The sequence below is a fragment of the Corticium candelabrum genome, chromosome 5, assembly GCF_963422355.1.
Source record: "Corticium candelabrum chromosome 5, ooCorCand1.1, whole genome shotgun sequence".
Lineage (NCBI taxonomy): Eukaryota > Metazoa > Porifera > Homoscleromorpha > Homosclerophorida > Plakinidae > Corticium > Corticium candelabrum.
In genome coordinates this window covers 4985533-5001104 of record NC_085089.1, presented here as the reverse complement: position 1 = coordinate 5001104, position 15572 = coordinate 4985533, and the positions used below count along the sequence as shown (strand labels likewise).

Below are 15572 nucleotides of genomic sequence, written 5' to 3'. Positions count from 1 at the left end.
CGGGCGTTTCAAACTTAGCCGACCTGCTGTATTGTCTTGTCTACGCCTACGTCTCGTCGTCGACGCAAGGTTTCTGCTCGGGCTCATTTTAGGTAGCGCGGCAGAGCTCAACAAAGCAACACCCACGTCGGCAGCACGTTTGCAACCGAACCTAGCAGGAGACGGTGCATTTACGGCCAGCCCAATGGCGCAGACTCGTCAAGAGAAATTGGCCGAGTTTCTCAGCTCGCCGTTAGTGAAATGGGTGAGTACGAGTCATATTCCGCTCCTCCGACGCTGACAGGCTCCAGAAGCTACTGCGGTCATAGCATATAAACAGAAGGCCGCGTTCATGGTTACACTTGTTTTTCTTGCTCGTTTTATGGTTTACCGCTCGGTTGCGCTTCGTAGCGGCAATGAATGACGACGTGTGTGTGTTGAGTGGAGTGACTCTCTTGTGTCTGTTTTTGACAGATTCGCACGTTTGAGGGACTGGCACCGTGCGACTCCGTATCAGCGTTGGCCGATGCTGAGCTGCTGAATCATATCATGCAAGAAGTGTAAGCAGTCTCGATTTTGTCGTTATCGCACCTCTGCTCGTGCAAACGCGACCGTGCGTACTTCCTTCGTGGGCGTGCCGCTTGTTGCAAGGAAACGCCGTCCCCTGGGACATGAAATCGACTGTCGATGAAAGCGACCGCAACAATGGCCACGTTCGGTTCGAAGAACAACGATTGAGCGATAGGCAATGGGTTCGATGGGCACCCCGCGTGGACAAGTTGTCGCATCGATTGCGAGTTGTTGTGTACATTCGCTGCTGAGGGTATATTCGTGTTGTTGACGTTTGCAGAGATTCCTCGTCTGTGAGTTTGGCGAAGTTGAACAAGAAGGTGGACGGAGATCGCATGAGACGCGCTCAGAATTTGCACTATCTACTCGAAGGCATTCAGAATTACTATGCGGTACGGGCGGGTGGAGAGCTCGGGAAATTGTCTGCTAACTGAGGTAGGTAATCGGTTGTGAACAGGTGAAGCTGGAGCAGGTCATCATCATGCGTTTACCTGATCTGCTGGCCATTTGCAGAGATCCAGAGAACGGTTGGTAGTAGATAATACGTTTTTATGGTGTGTTTGTGATGTCTGGAGGCTTTACAGATGAAAGTCTGTATGAAATGGAGAAGATGTTGCTTCTATTACTGGGCTGCTCTGTCCAGGTAAGATGATAGTAGCTTCGCTTTGGGGTGGTGTATTTTTAATTTTGGTGGCTGTCTTAGTGGCAGCACGGGTGTTTTTATTAGAGTTAAAGTCAACTTGTCAGATTTGTGGAAATTTGTTGTTTAACTTGTGGTTAATAAGTAGTTGTTTTATGTGGTTGTCCCTGGGCAGTCTGCATAAGCAGAGGAAGAGGTTTATGTTAGTGTGTTAACTACTCTTAGTAGTCACTTCCTATCTCAGTAATTGCTAAGAGTATTGGACCAGCTCTTAACAAAGCAGCTTGTCTCATATTCAGATGTGTACTCTACTGAATATGGTGTCCATGATGCTTAGCTCACAACAACTGTATTTTTATATTGTCACAAATGGGAGAGTCTCACTAATTGAAATGATTTTTTCATTTTCTAAACCAGAAATGATTTTTACGTTGAGAGACGATCAGTTGCAACAGTAAACATGTCTTGCTTAGTAGCAATACTTGGTAAACAGATTAGCTAACCTTGACTCAGACAAAAGCTCACAGACAAAATTGTTATGTTCATATTTATACAAGCACCAGTAGAAAAGGTGCTGCTGAAGCTACCTGTGGAAATGTTTTGTTTGGATGAAGTACAATTGGCTGTATTAGGAAAGCCTGCTAAGAAAATGTAGAGTGAAGAAAGATGATGTAGTGAAGGAGACCAAAAGTGGTAGGAGTGGATGAGATAACTATGTAACTTGATCCATTATGTCACCACTAGGTTCAGTTGTTTCTGTTTTTGCTGTTTGAGTAACTGGGAAGGCCCTATTTCTATTAATTAAGTTACAAGAGGGGCAGCAATGTGTTAGATTACACAGTTTGTCTGAATTGACCTTTTCATTTATATAAATCAAACTGAAACTCTTTCATGTAAAAGTCGTGTGAGGCATAAAGGAAAACGACTTACCTTGAACTTATGAGATATTATCTTTGCTTATGTAGTCTCACCTATGCATCAAGAGAGCATGAGGAGGAAGTAAACTAGCCTGATTGGTTGGGATTAACCGTGGCCTATCATGTAATAAAGTGCATGTCTGGACTATAATTTTAACTTTGTTGATTATAGTTTAAACAAAAGTTTCTAAATTTGAGTTTACTACGAGTGGATAATGGATGCTGCGTTATAGTGTAGCGTGTAGTATCTGAACAGGTCAAACTTGTGACTTTTTTTGAATGGCTTAAAAGCTGTAGTACTACATATAGGAAAAGTAGGAATGTTGAGAGACTTGTTATTATACATAATCAAGCATGCAAAGATATTGAAATTATGATGACTGTAGTGTACTTAAATGCATAATTATAAATGTGGTTTGACATCTTGACTAGGTGACTGGGTTATTTTTGTGTGCCCAGCTGCACTGTTTTAGTTCGTTTTAACAGTATTTATGTGCTCAACTTTACTAAAGATTCTGTTGTGTGTGTGTGTGTGTGTGTGTGTGTGTGTGTGTGTGTGTGTGTGTGTGTGTGTGTGTGTGTGTGCTCGCGTGTGTCATTTGTTTGTTTATGTGTTTTGCCTGTCTGTTTGTCTCTCTTCAGTTTTGTGTCTGTATGTCTGTCCCTCTGTTAGTTTGTTTAATTTAGGATTTCTTGGAATGGTCCATACTTATCAAAATTAGTACTGTAATTGTATATACATTGGGGGGGGGACACCCTATGTTTTTAGAACCATCATCTACATCTCCTGTAATTCTAGCAACCACATGTGGTTCATGCTTTGTTTGCACAAAAATTGGTCTGAACACTTGATAATATTATCACTGTGCATTGCTCATAGACACAGACCCTTACTGTATTTCTAATAAGATTGTGTAGGTGTTATGATAATGCCATGTAACACTCTGTGTGGTAGAAGGTGATTGGGCAATGTAGTAGTCAGTAATATACTTATGCAGTCATTTATGGATTGTCAAATGATGTCATTTTTGAAGACTTATATTAAATTATATAATGAAAATGGTGGATCGACAGTAGGTTCAATATCACTAATCAGTATAGTCCAACCAGTGTTTGGTGCATGTCTAATTTCTGGAATGCTTGCTCCTAGCATGGCTCCTGCTTCAGGATGTTGGAAGAGTTGTGATAGCTCACCTGTTTTCAGTACGGTAATGGTCGTAAAATTATTGTGCAACGGGTTTAATGCACTGTCTGGCATTGCTTATTTCACTGTTGAGGCAGTTGTCTTTGTTGTGCTAGTATGCCATGTAGGAGTAGAGTATCTTTAGCTGTATTTGTTTTAGTTTATCACCTTACTTATGTGATATTCTAGCACTTGAAGAATAATGTTGTTTGAAGGCATATACAGAAGTTGCTGCAGGATCCTCATGCAGTGCATGTGTAGACTTGCTGATGTCTCATCTTGTGAATTGGAGTGTGGCGGTTGATTTTAGTGTAGCATCTGAGAGTTGCCATATCTTTATCAGATTGATTGAACTTGATGCTTTGGTAGTACAGTATACCGTATCCAACCCCTTTGGGCAAGAAATGGAGGAATAGAGGTCGAATAAGTGAAAGAACGGATAGTCAAAGTTTCAACCGTACCTCAGAGTTCCAGTCCACTTTTTGAGTCCCAGTATGTACATGGTCTGATCTCTGAAACATGTACAGTACGCTAGTAATAAAATGATTGCACGAAGACGTAATATGTGTACTATATATGCAACTACAATCACCAAACAGTTGAATCTAATCCCAGAAACCTTTGTATATCTTGTCGCCACCACTGCACATTGTTACTGTGCTAGCGCAAACAGGTTTGTGATGTCATTTCTGCTTTGCGAACACTGTCAGATATGTGAGGGTTGGATAAGTGAGGGGCTACTGTATTGGTAAGGTAAAAGTGACTATGACAGTGTGTGTGTGTGTGTGTGTGTGTGTGTGTGTGTGTGTGTGTGTGTGTGTGTGTGTGTGTGTGTGTGTGTGTGTGTGTGTGTGTGTGTGTGTGTGTTGAGCAATTGGTTCTCTGGATTAACACTTTGATCACTAAAGGGACATTTCACTAATGCAAGCATGTGCTGTAGACATGTTATCAGTGTAAGCTGGTGCTAATTTGTGAATTGCGTGAGTGTGGCAAGAAGTTTGTAGAGCTTGCCACCTTTGTGCTTTCCTTTGCAGTTTTTTCTACAAAGGATCATACAAATTTCTTTGTGCTATGCTACATGGAAATGTGCATCACTACGCATAATCATGTGACACTAAGTGCCTTTATTCTACAGTCAAAATATTGCTGTATGCGTACACTAAGTAGTTTTCACTGTAGAATAAATGTGAACTAGTGATGTAAACGCATGTTTCCCTCCCACCTAAGCGAATGTCGGAGTCCACACAAAGCAGTGAAACAAAAACCACACCTAGTGGACGTTATTTGGAAAACTATCTTGTTCATTTTTGTTTTCTGGCCTTGTCATAGTGCTGAGCTATCAAGATGTTCTGAGATAGCACCAAACCTTCCAACTTGATGTGTGACCAGAAATGATAAGTGGTCAAGGGCAGAGTCAAGAGTATCATGCTCCAGTAAAATTCCTGTTTAAAATATGCACCATTTTGAAGTTACTGTTTGTCAATTAGGTTTTTGGTGCCTGACATCATTTTCACAGGCTGTTAGATGACTTGTATTCCATGTTCTCTGTTGCCAGTACAAAGTTGACCGGGAAACTGCTAGTTTTTTGCAACTGTCTTTAATATTATATGCTTACACTAGTGGATAGTCATGTTGTAGTTTTCTATCCTTATGCTAATTGATAATGTGTACTATGAATTGCAAGTTTATTTTGCTTTTGATTTGTTAGTGTGAAAACAAGGAGGCAATGATTCAGCAAATCCAGCGTCTGCAAATGAGCGTTCAACATGCTGTGGTCACCCACATCAAAGAGGTTTGTGTTTGTTTTCTGTCTGTCTGTATGTCTGTCTGTTCAATACATATATTGTCAACATTGAATCTACATACAACACAACTAAGCAAGTCTACCGTTCCAATTGCACATAATTGCTATCAAACTAAAAACGTACAGAAGCTAGTCTTATATAGGGTTGTACAGTAAAACAACATTATTAATAATTATGTATATTGTTCACTTCTTAAAGGGGAAGTCCAACAAAAATGAACTTAACTTGTATGAGTAGATCTTACGAAGACAAATCGATCAGTGTAAGTTACTCCGCTATCTTCGCTTTTGTATACAAGTACGAGCGATGTTTCTGTGATGCGCAACACCCACTGCAAACGAATCAATGAGTTTACAGATGAATGTGAATGCGAAGATATTATAAAGATCTGCCTTCTTGCCGTCAGTGGTTCCTCTCTAAAGTAAAATGGTGTCAGTAGAGCTGTTTCCCCGTCAGACTTCGAAGCAGAATTCCTCAATACCACGGCTTACCTAGAGAACGCGCTTGTGCTTAAATATTTGTTTATCCTTGTTCTTTTAATATCCGAAGATAAACGGTCAGCGTGCCGTCTGGCGTGTGCTACAGAGGATGATCCTATTTTTACATTCGGGATTGTAACCTTATACCAATCAGCGGCAAAAGGAAGTGAGCAGACCGGATGTGAAAATAGGAACGTTTTCTGTAGCACACGCCAGACGGTGCACTGAACGTTTCTCTTCGGATATTAAAAGAACAAGGATAAACAAATATTCAAGTACAAGCGCATTCTGTAGGTAAGCCGTGGTATTGAGGAATTCTGCTTTAAGTCTGGCAGGGAAACAGCTCTACTGAAACCATTTTACTTTAGAGAGGAACCACTGACGGCAAGAAGGCAGATCTTCATAATATCTTCGCATTCACATTCATCATTCTCGATATATTTGTAGCAGTCATCCGTAAACTCATTGATTTGTTCACAGTGGGCGGAGCTAATTGACCAGGAAGCGCGGATCAGGTGCGTGGGCGTTGCACATCACAGAAACATCGCTTGTTCTTGTATACAGAAACGAAGATAACGGAGTAACTTATACCGATCGATTTGTCCTTGTAAGTTCCAGTAAACGTGATGTCTTCTTGGAAATCACACTATCATTACATTGTTGTAACTGGACTGATAAGCGTTGTCTCCAATATGGTGTAAACTTTGATACATTCTGACGACCATCCTCATCATAAGACATGAGTCAAAGAGTCTTTAAAAACTGTTGAGCCTCATCACCTCATCTGCCATAATGTTCGAATACCAAAAGGGGATTGCTGGTGGTGCATACCCTCCTGGTAGGAGTTGGGAGTCATACTTTGTTTGTGTAATCTTTTTTCTTCTGGATGCTACAGCCCCATCAATATAAGCAGCTCTAGATAGGGTATCTTTCGCTGAATGGATGTGATAGAGCAATGTCTAATTCTGCTACTGGCATGCAGACTGATTCAGCAAAATATATGTCTGGTCTTCCACTGGAAGTGGTGTAGCGATCTTTAGGCTGAATGTAATATGGTAGCTGGCTGAAACACAATCTGCCCACACAGAAACCATACAGTGAGTTGTGAGACCATGCACACTGGTCCACCGCCGACTTTACAAGTCAACGATCTTTAGGCTGAATGTAATATGGTAGCTGGCTGAAACAATCTGCCCACACAGAAACCATACAGTGAGTTATGAGACCGTGCACACTAGTCCACCGCCGACTTTACAAGTCAACAGATGATACCCTTCTCTATAGATGGTTTCCGCATTCACATTCACACGTATCTGCCAAAAAGGGCAAGGGCTTTGCCATTCCCAACCTCATGAATGCTGCCGAGCAAAAATTTCCAGATAATATTTCGAGATTCTGGGTTGATGGAATGGCATTTAGCCATGAGCTTGCACCTTTTTCTTGCAAGGAACGTAATCGTGCTGAAACCTTTCCAAATTCTTCATCCAATAAAATATTGACTTGAGGTTTCATTGGCTATCTATCAGATGAAGCTGCAGACGCTTAGTATTAGACAATATATCGTCATTGATTGATCAGGATCTAGACATATATGAAGAATGTGGCCTACAGAATTTTCAGGACTCTTGGAGGATAACAAAACTTCAGTCTGAGGTTCTAAGGCTGCGAAACATTTTGGCAGCTCATGCACAGAATGAGCCCATGAGGACACAAAAATCTGTGTGTCTGTCTGCCTTCGTGTTTGTCTGAGTGCTTGTGTGTAAGCGCATCTCTCCAACTGGTGATACAACTCCACCGCATTTTGCTCATGCATGTCGGCCTTATCATTGTAGACATTGAAGGTATTGTCTTCCAGAGTTTTCTTGGGACGACATGATTTGTTTCTGATTGAACCCTCCTCCTCTCGCACTCACTTTTCTCTAGAACGGCGCATCGGATCTTCACCAAATCTGAAAAGTTCATTTCTAACCTCACACGGATTGTGTTGTTTATTACCAGTGCCATGGATACAAAAGCAGGAATTTTTAGTATATCCAGGTTCTTCAGAAATTCTCCTACCTTCATTTCCCTGTGTATGTGCATCAAATAGCTGTCACATTTGCTACACCTGCTTCTTGTAGTATAAAAACAGCAATGTCTTCAAAATGATGCTATCCAACCGGGAATGTCGAAATAGCTCCAAGATTAGACGTGTATCTGATCTGAGAGTTTGCGATGTTTCTGTCCATTATCTGGAAGTTAGTGCTACACGTAGGACTTTGTTTTTATTTGCCTATGCAAAGAACAGGGATATCAGCTAGTTAACTATATCTGCTTTCAATTTTCTATGGTTGTCAATGAGAACAATACTCCATTGACACAAGCACAGCTCCAAACTGAGCCGAGTTTTAGTAGGCGTATCTCTTTGTGTGCCTGTTATCTATATAGACATTGTCATGGAGCAAGCTGCTCACGCTTACTTCTTGCTGTCACTAGGAGAGTCTAATCAGGAAGTATCAAGGAGGAGTACCGTGCATAGACGTCATAGGTATCCAGCCTCCTTCATTTCTTCTGTGAACTTTGCGTACACTTCCTTATTTCTTGTGCAACCTTTGATTTGGAACTGTATGCTGCCTTCACGCCACAAAGAAATGAGACACAAGGTTGCATGTTCCGACTACGCCATCTTGGTAGCTACAGTACACCCTTGATTTTCCGGACTTCTCTGGAGACAGGTTAGAAGTCTGGATAATTGAGTGTCCGGATATCAAAAGTTGATAAATATCAACTAATTTTTCTCCACTGTACAAAATTCCACACTTACTATACATTCATGTCGCTAGAAGAGTCATCAACAGCTGCTTATTTATTAGATTATTACGTCCTCTGTTATTTATTTGCTCGTTTGTGAGAGGCTATATCTACAGTGTATCAGTACAAAGTGAAATATATTATAGTTCCTTTATCCTGGAATGCAAAAAGTCTGGGTGACATCTAATCTGTCCGGAAAAAAGTCAAAAGTTTTGATAATTGAGGGTGTACTGTAGTAAGAATGCATGGCATTTAGTCTGGCTTGGCTCACATTCACACGACGATTTGAAGCCTACATTCACACGATAATTTAAGTCCGCGTTGATCTGTGCCAGCTTGAGCTGGCCCAGTGAGTGTTCGTGTGAATGGGATATATATAACCAGGCGGTGTGAGTCACGAGCACGCGCTAAGCAATACGTTCATCAAGCTGTTGTGAACATTCTAGATGGTTTCCTGAGTGCAGTGTACCATGTAAGTACTTCAGTATCGATAACAGTTCTGTCAAAGTTGTACTCTTGTTGGTGGTTATAGTCAAATTTGCTGACAGTCTTGGTCATGTAATTAAGTGGCACTGAAGTCGTAACAGTCGTGGTTGCCCCTGAAAACTATTCTGCATTGGCAGACAATGGTCTGATGAAGTTGCTACTCCCATGTTGTGAAGAAACACAGAACCCCAACGTTGTTTGTAATCTGAACGGGATGTTTGCAATCAGTAAATTTACAGTGTTATATGAAGGTAGAGAGTCAGTTTGTAAAATAATGTGTTCTTGCACTATGAACAGCTTTTTTGCCACTTGTGTGTAATTTGCATGTATGTGACTTGTTAGTGCACGATGTCTACTACCTACTCATTAGGGTGTAGGCCTGCAATGTAAACAAAGCGGGTAAAATAAGTACGGGAACCATATGTATTTTAGTAGTATAGCTGCATCATGTCTGCATGTCGAAGCTCCAACTCTGTGTTGAAACAACACGAATGCAAGCTTTGAACCCTCTAACTGGTCAGACTCCAGTTTGTCCAGAGAAGATGTCAACTACAGCACGTCAACCAGTAGCAAACAAAGACAGCACAGCACTACTTGCCGTATTGACTGCGCACTTGTCTCCTAATGCAGTGGTTTCCTTGGAAATTTTCGATTATTAGCCATTTGGCTAAAGGTGTTTGTTCGTTTGTTGCCAATCGCTTTATTTCAGAGCCAAGAAAAAAATCGTCCAAACATCAAACAGAACAATCTCAACGACAACAACTATTGATTCAAGTTTAACCTGGTAGGGCAACATTTAATTACCAATGGTTGATGACAACGAATGCAGTACAGTACACTAATGATGGATGTCATACTCATGGAATGTGACGTTGGAAAGGCAGAGTCTACAAACCCAGACTTCATGCGTTCAGTGCCATCCTTCCTGGTTTTTATACCAAAATTTAAGAGTGGCCCTTCTATATTCAGCATCATCAAAGTTCAGCATCATTAAAGTCATCATCATCATCATCATCATCATCATCATCATCATCATCATCATCATCATCATCATCATCATCATCTTCCTCATGGTCTCTATACCATCGATCTGCTTTTTTTTACTACAGCAGTCATCTTCAGAACCATGACTGTCGTCTTCACTTGTGCTTATTTTTAGTTCAACACTTACAGAAGCCATGCAAGGAGCATGTGCAGGACATAGCATGTGGGAGAGATCGGCCTTTTAGTTCCTGGAGCTCCATTGTGTTGCACTATAAAAAATATAATTGCTGTGTTAGCGCACTCTAGTGACTGTGCTTGCAAGATTTTATGCAGAGGAAGGGGTATTTGTAGCATTTGCCTATTTGGCTATCGTGCAGCGGAAACACTACTTAATGGTTGGCCAATAGCTAAGCAAAGCAGTGCAATTTGGTATGATTCAACTGATCATCTAAACAGCATATCTGAGGTACTTCTTATGCATCATCACACTGGTAGTAATGTAAAACACAACTTTGTTGTACACAATATCTTCAACATAATATTACCATACAAGTGTCTTTACTTGCAGGAGGATCTTGTCGCTAGCCAATCATTTCAATTCTTTAAACAAACTATTTGTCACCTACGGAAGCAGTCAGTGCAATAATTCATAAAATTCTTTGAACTTCTGTGTCTCAAACTTGTCAAACAAATGCACATGGAACATCTAACAGTGTGAGATGTTGCAGGGTGCTCCGCCATGTTGAGACATACCACGTGGCTCCTGGTCGGTGTGAAACCTCTTTGTTTTATTCTCTGTACTTTGCTGTCGAATGTAATATGTACATATAGTTATAGTGTGTAGCAATATGGAAGATCAGACTTTAGTCTGAATTGTATTCCGTGAGTAAATAAACACAGCAGCATCCAAGCAATGCGAAATCTCGAAGCTGTTGGAAAATCAAACATGGTATACATCAATATCAAGCATGCTAGATCAAACTTCCTAATGAAATAGGAGTAACCACACTATCTCTTGACAGCTAGAATGCCTACTGTATGGCTATGTAGATTGAGTATCAAATAAACTATTTCAAGTCAAGTCATAAGAATACCATAAGACAGTGAAATTCCAGTGTGTCCAAATGAATACAAAGAATGAGCAGAAACGAAATACTGCAACTTGGTACAAAATGACTTTGTCCAGGATGGTCTTATGACAAGTTGGCAGTATGTTTGGAGCAAACGAGAATAGTTTTCAGCGGTAACCAGGAGTTTGACTGCAATGCCACTTAACTACATGACCAAGACTGTCAGCAAATCATACTCACCTGCAAACGAGGACAAGCTCAGCCAAAAGGGCCTCATATGCAAATTTGACTACAACCACCACTAAGACTGCAACTTCAACAGAACAACTCTTATCGATACTGAAAGTACTTACCAGGTACACTGTGCTCAGGAAACCATCTAGAACGTTAGCAGCGGCTTGATGAAAAAGGGGCTTATCCCTTAGCCCACATTTGTGACGTACATTGCCTGGAGTATAACATAATAAAGTTCATTAAGTGATACTCAGGAAGATAGAAAACCTATGCAAATTTAGAGATGGAGTAGTCACTTTGAATGCATTACTTTAGTAGGTCACAGACGAATGGTTGCATGGACTGACATGTCTTTACAATCTGTTAGTAGGTATGTGGTATGCATGTAGACATGTTTGTTTGCTTTTTGTTTGTGTGTTGGTAGGTATGTGGTTGCATTCTGTGCATGGTATGTCTATGTGTGTGTAATGGCTTGGTGTGTGTCTAATGTCTTTATTGTATATGTGTGTGTGTGTGTGTGTGTTTGCAGGTAACAGACAACCCAGACAATGTTTATTCGTTTGAATGGGAGGACATTGAAGCAATGTCTAAGGCGTAATAATGTTGGATAAGCCGTCACCATGTTTAGTGTTTGAAGTATGGTTTGTTGATTTTTGTTAGGCAACTGGAGGCAGAGTGTAGGCGTATGTATTTGTATCTTCAGAAGTTATCTAAGGAGAGAGATGAGTATCATATGGTGGGTAGCATTGTTTCTTATTGAAATTATTGAGTAAATCGTTATGTTTATACTGTATAGGCAAGGATTGATTTATCACATGAGAGAGACTTCTACATGGAGCAGTATTCAGTGAGTAGTGTGTGTTGTTAACAGAGATTTCTTACAGTGTTGTAGATAGCCTTAACACAGGAAATAGTGTGCATTTGTAAGCTGTGTTGACAGTATGAAGAAACTAAAGTTCTTAATAAAGTTTGTAAGATTTTAGGTATGCCCTCTAAACAGCTGTAACAAGTTATTTGCATCGGGTGTTGTCCTTGATCCTGCTAAACACCTTTGTACCATCTGATTTTCTGCTGGCTGCAACATGACTTCTCTAGGAAAGCAATAGAAGATTGTTTAGATACTGCAGAAGACATCTGCAGTATGTCCAAGACAGATGGCCATATTGTCAAGCGAACATCTAATTTTGGTTACTAGCATGTGTTGTACATGTACTCCTCACGTGCTGGACTGCTGGACCTCTAAAGCTGCTCTTTTAGAAAGACTTTAGACAAATGATTGTTAGTGGTGATAGAAACAGTTTCGAAATTTGAAAGGTAATTAATGTAAACACGCCCTTAGAGACCTTCAGAATTTTAATTATACAAATGCAAACGTGTATTTTCTGTCTGAGTGTTGCAAATTGTTAGTTTCCACCAACTAATTTTTTGGTTAGGTTCAGTTTCCAGTAGTGCCATTTGTAACATAGTTATACAGACTTGGACAAAATTATAGGGACATCTGACATTTTTGTGTCTAGTCTAACTTTTTTTGGCACTGAATTTTTCTTTACCAAAACCAAATGTTTTTCGAATTTCTTTTTTCATGGATTGCGCCATTGTTAGTATGTAACATAGCTTGTGTTCAAGACTGCAGCTGTACTTACTACCTACTGCGCATCTAGTTTGCTTTGAAGAAGGAAGACGGCCATTCCTACTTTTCTTGTCTTTGTACACGTTCATCGCTCTTGGATGCTCATTCTTGGCATACAATCTAAGAATGCTCTGTAGTAGAGAGTGAAAGCAATTTTGTGGGTCCTCTTATCAACATTATGAAGAAAGGCGAATCATCTGTTTTTGCGCATTGATTTCGCGCATGTCATCACAATTTGAATTGTTTTGCCATTTTAATCAATAAACAAACTTCAACCTATTCAAAAATCATGCGACACTAATTAATTACAAGAAATCCTGCTAAGACAAAAACTAAAAAAGTTATAGCAACAAAAGAACATTGACATGCCACTTCCGGTCCACGTTTTACGTAGCAAAATCTCAAACTGCTACCGCAAGAATGCCAGCTGCACTAAAACCGCTGCCCTTGAGACCGCCAAACTTAGGCGATAAGTTAGCCTGAACATTCATCTGCACGCAGTTGCAGAGTCTTGTTCCGTGCGATATTTGACGAGTTGCAGCGATGCGTTGAGGCAAACAGTTGAGTCCAAAAACGCGAGGGAAAATTGAAGCCCTTCACTCAGTTGGCCATTCTGTGTGTCAGATCGCAGCTTTTGTCCGCCGCTCCAGGAATTCGGTTCATCGGTGCCTGCAACGGCTTTCCCATGGCAGCAGCGATTATGAAAAACAACCTGGACGTGGGAAGGCAATGACAATCCGGGAAGATCATCGACTGAAGAGAATGGCACTGCAGAACCGCAGAGCACCATCACGACTGCTCTCGTATCAGCTGGCTGATGAAACCGGCAAGCAGGTGTCAAGTAGAACAGTTCATCGTCGTCTCAGTGAGACAGGAGTGAACGCTCGGAGGCCTAGAAAAAACCCACTGCTAACAGAAAACCATCGGCGTTTGCGACTGAGATGGGCAACCACTCACATAATGGACTTTGGATGACTGGAAATCTGTTCTATTTACAGATGAGTCAAAAGTCAGCATAGGAAACGATGGTGCTCTGTACGTTTGGCGTCGCAAAGGTGAGGAATTCCTCCCTGAATGTTGTGATCGTACGGTCCAGCACGCGGCTAGTGTGACGGTGTGGGGATCGATGTGTTGGCATGGTGTGGGGTCTCTGGTGAAACTGGAAGGTCGTTTGGACAGCACGGTGTACCAACAGGTTCTGGAAGAGCCCATGCTTACAGATGCAGCAGCACTGATAGGAGACGACTTTGTCTTCCAGCAGGACAATGCGCCAATCCACACGTTTCGGTCAACAAGACAATGGCTACGCCAGCATGACGTCACACTGTTGGACTGGCCACCAAAATCGCCTGATGCGAATCCAATCGAGAACTTGTGGCATGAACTCAAAACTGCTGCCAACCGTCGCGAACCGAGAACTGCAGCTGAGCTCTGGAATGCTCTACAAGAGGCGTGGCAGCAGAAAGTGTTCCGCGACATTTGGACGCAATCAGGAGGGCAAGAGGCGGGAGCACTTGGTACTGAGGAACTGGTGAAGGGCTTCAATTTTCCTTCGCGTTATTAAAACCGGCTTTTAAAAGCCACTAAACAAAATCAGAGAGAGTCTAACTTACGACGCTTACGCAGTCATGACGTCATACACTTTTAGGTCTCGTTTTCTGCAATGCGAAACGTAAAGAAAACAATTTAGGGTCTACAGTATTCTCAAGAAACCTAACAATCAACGGGCAACTATTAAGTTCTTAACAATATTGATAGTTGGTAAATTGTGACGTAATTATTGTGTTACTACATACCCACAGCGGGGTGTCCCTATACTTTTGTCCAAGTCTGTATTTATGTTTGACTCTTCTGTAGTAAGCTGTGTCGCATGCAAGTGTCTCGGTTTGTTGGTCTTTCTTGGAGTGTTCATTAAAGACTGTGGTTTATTGCGAGTCTGTAGTATTGTTTCTTTAGATGGTAGCAAATGTGAAAAGGACACCATCAAGAACTCCATCATTTCTTCGATCTCCACCAGATCAGTCAGAGCTAGAAACTCAACAAATAGCAGACTTGAAGAAAAAGCTTCGAATGCAACAAGAGCAGTTGTAGGAGCAGCAGCCTCTGCCCTTTGTTGTGTAGTTTCAGTGAAATTTGGCTAATATTAGGGATGCCAAAACTGTGCAGCTTCAAGAAGTGCAGGAAGAACTGGAAAAGCACAAAGAACAAGTCCATCGTCTTCACAACGAGGTGCAGTAGACTATAAGAAATGTGTTAGAATTGTATGCAGTAACTGAGTTTGAAACGTATCTTTTCAGAAAAGGCAACTGTCGAAAGATGCTCAGAAGGTTCGAGTGTACAAAGATGAAGTAGAAATGCTGAGAGCCAAGGTTGTGTTAGCATGTCAGATTGTCTTATTGTAGGTGTAACTGCTGACATATCTTGTTGTGTTACCACAGGCTTTTGAGGTGGATCAGTTGCAGGCTGAGAACAAGAAACTTCGGGATATGGTTGAAGATGTTGACTATTTAAAGAAGAAAGTCCAGGTGTCTTTGCTTTGCTATTGTTAATCCATAAGTTTTCGTACGTGGCTATTTTTATACATTGACAAGAAGACCTTTCATACACATGTTATTTTGTACGGGCTAAAGGCCCTGCTTTTTAACGGACAATTTTAGCACATGCTAGTCTAGCTATACTATATAGCTATATATATATATATATATATATATATATATATATATATAGCTGTATATATATACATTCTACGTGGTCAGCATACGTCATTCATGAGTTCTAAGCTAAAGCAAAGTGGTAACCATGCTT

General features: G+C 41.0%; 1 protein-coding gene across 1 annotated transcript; it reads left to right on the top strand.

The window, feature by feature from the left end:
• The first annotated feature begins 2 nt into the window (after positions 1-2).
• LOC134180624 (protein Daple-like) lies at positions 3-15355 on the top strand. Its single transcript, XM_062647813.1, has 13 exons — positions 3-244; positions 454-539; positions 830-941; positions 1007-1076; positions 1134-1192; positions 4998-5081; positions 11667-11731; positions 11798-11873; positions 11934-11984; positions 14724-14854; positions 14915-14996; positions 15065-15136; positions 15206-15355. The coding sequence occupies exons 1-13, from the start codon at positions 185-187 to the stop codon at positions 15314-15316; spliced, it is 1059 nt and encodes a 352-aa protein (XP_062503797.1). The 5' UTR covers positions 3-184; the 3' UTR covers positions 15317-15355.
• Positions 15356-15572: the final 217 nt, after the last annotated feature.